Source organism: Sturnira hondurensis, unplaced genomic scaffold (assembly GCF_014824575.4).
Source record: "Sturnira hondurensis isolate 20B ecotype Veracruz unplaced genomic scaffold, ASM1482457v3 Scaffold0022258, whole genome shotgun sequence".
In the NCBI taxonomy this organism is placed as follows: Eukaryota; Metazoa; Chordata; class Mammalia; order Chiroptera; family Phyllostomidae; genus Sturnira; species Sturnira hondurensis.
In genome coordinates, this window is record NW_028094889.1 from 1,896,486 (window position 1) to 1,904,652 (window position 8,167).

Genomic DNA, 8,167 nt, shown 5'->3' on the forward strand with positions numbered 1-8,167 from the left:
TGACAGACACTGACTCAGACTAAGCCCTCAGATTTCTTTGAAATGTTATCTACTATTCAATCCTCTCCACCCTGTACACCTGTGCATTACAACCCAATAAAAGGCTATGGAAGAGGGTGCTCAGGGCCTTTTTCTCCTCAGAGAAACTGGCCGCTGCTGGCCTTTTTCCCCTGAGAAACTGGCCACAGCTCACCTCTCCTCCCCAAGCAGATCACGTCATATCTCTGTCATATTCATTCTCATCTGTGGCACTCGGGGGGGGGGGGGGACTTACGGAAGTCGCCCCCACACCTTCTATTAAGTGTGCAGTTCTCCCTCAAAGTTGTGACAAAGCTCACTTAGTTATATAAAACAGTAAAAATAGTGTAAAATATCATTTGGTCTATTTAGAGCCCATATACAATTTTTTTTTAATTCCAGACTACCTCTTTAACACATTTAATCAGTCCAGGTCAGCTGAATCTTTTAAAGAAATGGGTGATTCCAGAGATGGCACAGGGAAGCACAACATGAGTCTGAAGTCTCTTGTACTAGGGAGTAAGAAAGTGCTCAAGGAATAATGACAATGTGTCTAAAGGACACATGAGCCTGCCTGAAGGGGCTCTCACTAACTAAACGTGGGCCATCCCGGCACCAAATTAGTAACAACAGTAAAAGATGTTGATTTACTGACTAAAATAAAAATGAGTCTATATTGATATAAACAAACAAACAATGGACTTAGAAAATCATCAATGAACGTTAAAACCAGTGGGAGAAAATTTGATGGTGACAGGATATTTACATGGTCAAAAAGCATCTCCCCACAAATTATCTATTAACTTCAAAGTTTCTGTGATGAGGACCCCAAAAATTAAAGAAAAAAAAGTGCCATCAGGAAAATACAACTATCCTTTATTTCCTTATTATCTTGTAAAGATACAGTCTTTATTTTAGTCGGAAAAGGGTTGCAGAGAAGTAGAAGAGCTATAATTCAGTCTGAGGAGGCAAAAGGAACTATGAGAGTGAAGGGAGAATCCAAAAATCTCCAAAGATAAGCAACTGATAAAGGGAGTATTTGTGGTTCCTCTTGGCTATTTAGGAAAAGAAGGGAGAACACAAAGCAAAGAGAAAATAAGAATCACAGCACTTGAAGGGACAATGAGGGGGCAAAGGCAGGAGGGAGGAAAGAGCTAAAATACTTCCAGCCTTTGAACAACCAAGAGCCCTAATTTCTCCCTGGAGCTTAAATTTCAACTTATCTGTACATCCTAACATCAAGTAAGAAGCAACTAACTTTCCTCAACCTTCCCTTTTTTCACAGGTTCAACTTTTGAGTCAGTGTTGATTGTCCCCTCTTCATCTTTCAGTGTCAGGTGCCTAAATCTCATCTTCCTTCTATAAACTTACAACTCAGTCCTTTCCCAATACTACTCCCAATTCTACCACTTTAGTCCATGACCATATCAACCCTCATCGTAAGATTCCAGAAAGATCTATGAAACTTGTCCAAAATTGCAAAATTAGCTTAGTTGTAGAGCTGAGGTTGGTACCAAAGTGTTCTGACCAAGGTATTTCCCCATGTTTCTCCATATGTAAAATACCTGCAAAGCTTCTAAACCAGTTTTCCTTTCATTCCTTCATCAGGTATTTATTATATTATCTAATATGTACAAGGGATCATGGCAGGTGAGAGTTCCTAATCTTACAATGTCTACACTATAGGGGAATAAAAGCACAGATACAAGTAAACCTAATACAAGACATGAAGTTATAATAATAATAATAATACAAAGGAATACAGAAAGTTCATTTACAACTGGGATGATTAGGGAAAAGGATGAATTGTGATGGGTCTTGACAGATGATTAAGTTTTCAATGAGCAAAAAATGGAAGAAATGGCATTACTCCAAACCAAGAGCATGAGCAAATACCAAGAGCTAAGCAGGGTGGGCGGGGATACGAGGAAGCTCCGGCTGGACTTTGCCAAGATGAACATCCTCACAGTAACCTGAATCCGAGAAAGAGACCACCAATGCTGTATTGCTGCTTTGTTCAGAGGGCACCAATCTCCAGCTCCCACGGGGAGCCAACGAAAATAAAACCCCACAACATTCCCTGCTTGGGTGTCACTTCCCGGCCTGATTCTGCAGACTGGGGAATCTTGCCCAGGTGCACAAACCCCAATAAAGCTCTTTATTGCCTACTTTATGGCTGATTGGTATTTCTTTCTTGGCGGAGCCTAAGAAAACCTTTCACTAAGAAAGTACGATGAGGGAGACTGCTCCACAATGTCTCCCAGCATTGCAGATGAAATGAGACTACCAAGACAAAATCTGCTTGGGGAGAAAAGGTTGACTAATGTCTCAGAGAAAGCCTTGAGCACCTCTTTCCCTTGGCTTTTATTAGGTTTAGGTTGCATAGGAATACACAGTGTATAGCCATAAAGCTCACCAACCAGTGTCAGGCAGTAATGTTCAAGGAAGGGAGATATTGTTGATAGATAACACTCAAATAACAAGAAGGGCTTATTCTGAGTCAGAGTCTGATAGATAAAGTGACACCAAAGGGCCATAAAACTTTGGGAAACAAATTCATTTTATGCTTGAAGTCTAAACAGCTAACACAAATTAACCTTAGCAAAGCAGGATTCACAGGACTTCATGTATTCTTTTTCAGGCCTGACTGCCCCCAGGAACCACCCAGAACAGTATTGGGCTGCACTCCCCTTATCTGGCATTCTTTCAGGCTTGAGTCAGGCCAGGGAAACAAAGTAGCCAAGACAGTAGGAGACTTCCCACAGTGGAATGAGGACTCAAGCTATAACAAAACCAAGGGATAAAGGCCCATCATTCCTATTCTATAGTCCCTTCATGACTGTGCCTGTCTTAGGTTGTTCCTCCCTCAAGGAAATCTTACCCATCACCAGCTAATCAGTCATCCACCAGGCCAAAGAGATGGATTTGAGAGAGGGGATAAGTTTTTGTCTCCTTAGCAGCTTAAGGCCTTTTTACTCAGCCTTAGCCACGGCAGGGGGGCACGGGTTGGGGGGGGGGGTTACAGCTTCTGAAACCAGGCAGGTCAGTTCCCAACAGTCCAATACAGTGAAAATAGTAGTTTATTTTACCTAGAAGATAAGTAATAAACAAAGTTAAAAAGTTAAGGAATAAGACATGGCTGCATTACGGAAGCTGTAAATAACAAGTGATGAGAGCCCGAACAAAAGCAAGATCTGTAGCTGATTATCTGGGAATAGATCCTGGCTTCTTCACTTAATTGCTTATGTGACCTTGGGCAAATTACTTAATTTCCCTGCTGTGCCTCAGTTTCCTCATCTATAAGATGAGACTAATTATAGTACTTCATTGGATTGGTGAAAGAATTAAGTTAATAGAGCACTTAGCACAGGGTAAGTCCAAAGTAAGTTATTATGTAAACAATAACAAGTAAAATGATCCTTAAGCAGAGGAATAACAACATAATTAAACTGGCCCCTAAGGGAAAGCCATTTCAGAAGATGGAATGGGAGGGAGCATGCTACCTGGTACCACAGAAACACTCCAAACATGAAATACTTTAGGCCTGACCTAGGGTGACAGAAATTTAAAAAAAATAGGGGGGCAACACTGTTGTGGCAGCCAACCTCCCAGATGGCTCCCTATGATCTTCACCTCCTGGCATTCACATCCTCTATACTCCTCTCTCACAACCAGGTTGAATTATGTGATGGATAGATTAGGACAGAAGAGCTATTATGTCAGTTTTGAGATTCTCATAAAAAATCACCAGGTTTTTTTTCTTGCTCTTGGAAAAGCCAGGTGCCTTGTTGTGAGCTGCCCTATGAAAGTGACTTGCCAACAAGCACATGGATGAGCCTGGAAGTGAATCCTCCAGTCTGAGTGACCCTTAATTTGACTGAAACTTATGGGAGACTCTGAACTAGAATCACCCAATTGAGCCATTGCCAGATTCCTGACCCTTGGAAACTGTATGAGAAAATAACATTTGTTTTAAGCTGCTTCAGTTTTGAGACAATCCAATACAGCAATGGATAACTAATAAAGCTACTGACAAGAAAAAATTGTTATCTTCAAAACTGATAAAATGAAGAGGGCAGATTGAGTATCAAGCCAAAAACATTAAGATTTTAAGTCAGGGTCTAAAGTAAGTACCTAGCAGTAAGCTTTTTTTTAAAGATTTTTATTTATTATTAGAGGGGAAGGGAAGGAGAGAAGGAGAGAAATATCAATTTATGGTTGCCTCTCGTGCATCCCCTGCTGGGAACTGGCCTGCAACCCAGGCACCTGTGCTATGATTGGGAACCGATCCAGCGACCCTTTGGTTCGCAGGGGCAGTAAGCTTTTTTGATTGCAGTTTAAGTACCTGACATTAAGATTTAATTGCCAAGGCATCCATCTCAGAAGACATCCATTCGAATAAACTATGGCCAGCTACAGGACACAGCTACTTACAAAACAAGATATGGAATTAGGCCATCCCACCCATGAAGGTCCATCTTTCAGGAAGTCCTGACTGATATAGATAACTAACCATTTGAGTAACCCCACTTATCCCTCCTGGTCCCCTAATTCCCTCTCTTATGCTTTAAATTAGCCAATAAAGAGTGAACTCTAGGCGTCCCACCCTGGGACCCTAATAAAGACAGACCCCAGGTCTAACTGCCCTCCTTCACCTCTCTCTTCCCCCTCCTCAACCTCACTGTGCGGCCCTCGAGTACACAAAGTATCCTCCAGCACCTGTGAGTAATAAACCTTGTTCCTCAAAGTTCCCTGGTGGTTTTTGCTAAAGTGAATCTCACAGTCATAAAAACCACCAGGTCCAGTCCAGCTACAACATTGCCTCTAATGGGAGGGCCTCTTATAAGTAATATGGGCCTAGGCAAGTACCTTAGGCATTCTTAACCCAAACTATCACTTAGCCCAAACTATCAATAAGCTGAATCAACAAGACAGAGGAGGAACTGTTAGGGCCTAGTGGACTAAGGGTGAGAGAATGACTTAATGATACACTGAAATTAAACTGATTTCACAGGAAAAGGTCAAATACAGATCCCAAAGACATCTGTGTAGCAATGATAGCTAACATCAATATATGAGATTGCCTAGCACAAACTTAAGTGAGAAAAAATACAGGGTCAAAAATTAGAACATGACAGAAAGAAAGTAAAGAGCAGTAAATGAGTAGCTGCAAGGCAGGAAGAGAATCAGTACACTAACATTCAGGGATGGTCCAAAACAAACAAATAAATAAAAGTAGGTGGTACATGTGTCAAATGCTGGAATGACAAAGTAAATAAGTTATACTGGACTTAACAATTTCATATTATTTTGATTTTCCCCACACATGTTACTATTTCTGAAATTAGAATACCTTATCGAAATCAGAATCAGCCGTGGCTGGTGTAGCTCAGTGGATTGAGAACCTACTGAGAACCAAAGGGTCGCCAGTTCAATTTCCAAACAGGGCACATGCCTGGGTTGCAGGCCAGGTCCCCAGTAGGGGGCATGCAAGAGGCAACCACACATTGATATTTTTCTCCCTCTCTCCTTCCCTTCCCCTGTAAAAATAAATAAATAAAATCTTTAAAAAATAAAAAGCAAGTGATAGACCACTTTATTACTTAAACAATCGGTAAGTATGTTTGACATAGGCTTCATTTACTCCCTAAAATCAGTTACAAAAGTCAGTCACTGCTAGTGACAAGGAAGTTGAATCAGTATAGGTGCACTATTTATTTCAGGAAGGTTTTTTTTTTTTTTTTTGGTAAAAGGAAGATGAGTCAAGAAAGCAGGCACTGTATATGCTTTTTAAAGTTTTTAGTACTATGAGACAAGCATATTTATAAGGACGAAATTTATAAATACCTTTAAAAGGGTACAGAACACATGCCAGGAGAAACAATTCACGGGAAGAAAAGGTGTGCAGGCATAATAGTTTCAATATCATTCGTGCAGTATTTTCTACACACGTTACTCCGTGGCCACAGTGGCAGACGTTGGTACAACAGACTGGCAGCAGTTAACTTCACACTCTCCTCACTTAAGCAGGAAGAAGATTCGGAAAAAAATTTAGGGGAGAATAGAAAAGTGTGGCAACAGGTATTTGCGGGAGTGGGGGGCACGACAGCAGAGCCATTCCAATATCCACCACTGTCTTGGTGTATCACACACGAGTCAAAGAGAGACAAAGAACTACCCGAAACCAGCGAGGGTAAAATACACGCTTGTTCCAGATTGAACTCCCATCCACGTCCAGTGTCTCACTTCCGTCCCTTATCGCCGCGTCCGCCTGCCTTTACCAGGGAAGCGGTTCTTCCCTCCTCAGCTCCAGCAGGCTCCTCTCCCTGCTGTCCGTACCCTACCGGGAAGGCACGACTCCCTCAGTCCGCACACATGGGCAGAGGAGAGACCTTTAAAGCCGCACTAGGCAGCGCAGGCTCAGTACACGCTCACAGACGCAACAGGCGCCAACTTTGCCAGTGACCCCCACAAACATAGCACCCATCTTTCGCCCCTAGCGGGCCTAGTCCAGCCACGCGTCCCCTGGGCCTCGTGGGAAAGTGGGTGAGGTGAAGACCAAGCAGGACGCGCTGACCACGGAGCAGCATTAGCTCCCGACTTCAGCTCACCTTCGAGGCGCGAGATTTACCGCCCACAGACATCTCCAAACTCCCTGCACGCGTGGGCTGGGCCTCCCAGAGGGCGCCTTGCGAACCCTAGCCGCGCCCCACCGCGCGCTGCAGTTGGCGGACGAACGGGAGGGGGCGGGGCTTCTCTGTCCTCCCAGCCCGCCCAGAGCTACGCGTCATGGCGCACGCTAGGATTGGAGGGCGCCCTAGCGTGGGGCGAGGCTTCTTTGCGGGTTCGATAATTGGGCGGGTACTCAGTCTGGACTGTGAACCTAGGCAGAGAGGAGCCCATCAGCGCGGGGAGGTAGTCCGAGTGCTGCGCTGCGGGTCTAGCTTCCTATCCGGGCCTCGGGACCTCGCGGGGCCTCGGGATTCTGCAGAGCACTCTTTGAGCTGGCCACACTGTTAACCATCGGGCTTTTAGTAAGAGAATTGCTGGGCTGGTGCCTTACCCAACTGTTGTTGAAGTAAAGATCATATGTGGTCAGGAATCAATTGACATTAAATAAAAATAAAATGAAAACCCAAAGTAGGCTATGAATTGAATAATGCATACTTAAGGAATGTGTTAAAAATTTCGACCCCCACGGCTGCAAGTCTTTAAGAAAGGTTTTATTGAGCCAAAAACCTCAAGCAAAAAGATGACATTGGAGGGCATGAAAGACAACATGTCCATTGTCTAGAAGTTCGCAAGCATTTTTTTATACATCAAGTGCGTGAAGCAGGTAGAAAGATGCAAGTTGTCTGAAAGAATTTACATTGGCTTTAGGACCATCGGTCCTAATGTGTCAAAGTGATACACGGTGCAGCCAAGAGGGGGACCCCAAATAGGGATTCAGAATGGGGTCCAGAATTCAGGGTGTCCAGGAAATATTAGAAAGATACAAAAGATGTCCTGTCCTCACCCCTTCCCCCAACAGGTGTGAGTTGGAGAAAGGAACACATGAAGCAGGAACATGCAGGGCTGTTTTGAACAACAACAGCTTTGCAGCTAACCTCTGGCATGGTGATTTAACATATCTATAACCTTTAACTGGTTGCATAGATATGTTAAATAGCTATCTATGGCCATGCCTTGAGCCAGGGGGAGGGAAGTGACTTCCACCCAAGATGAAATTTGGGGGGGGGGGCAGTTCCCCCTGGTTACAGCGCCTGTGTGAGAGTTTGGAGAAGATTGGCTCCATGACATGAGGACCACACCTGTCCAGACTCAAGATAGCAGCCCAATAAACTTGGAATAATACAGGAATGCTGGCAGGTGTAACTGACTGTAGGAGGAGTCGTAAAGGGGCGTATAGAGGAAGATTGGTTCGGGGATTTAAACCCAGACACTGGCAGCCATTGGGGAGGAGAACCATGTGGCTTTGCCAGAGTGGGGACCCCTGGCTTTGGTAGAAGAGGACCATGTGGCTCTGGGGTGCTCCCTTTGGCCATGTGGCCTAGGAAGCAGGAGAGACTTTTCCTGGAAGAAGGGTGAGAGAACTCTTGCCAGTAGGCTGTGAGGAGGTGCCACATGGCTTTGGATTAGCTGGAGATCC

At 44.1% G+C, this 8,167-nt stretch overlaps 1 protein-coding gene across 1 annotated transcript in view; it reads right to left on the bottom strand.

Moving 5' to 3' along the window:
• The window catches only part of SPIDR (scaffold protein involved in DNA repair), a 387,966-nt gene extending 381,246 nt beyond the window's left edge, over nt 1-6,720 (bottom strand). Inside the window, exon 1 of the mRNA XM_037035383.1 lies at nt 6,630-6,720. Coding sequence (XP_036891278.1) covers nt 6,630-6,662 — 33 coding nt within the window. The 5' untranslated portion in view covers nt 6,663-6,720. The remainder of the gene's footprint in view (nt 1-6,629) is intronic.
• Between the last annotated feature and the right edge of the window lie 1,447 nt (nt 6,721-8,167).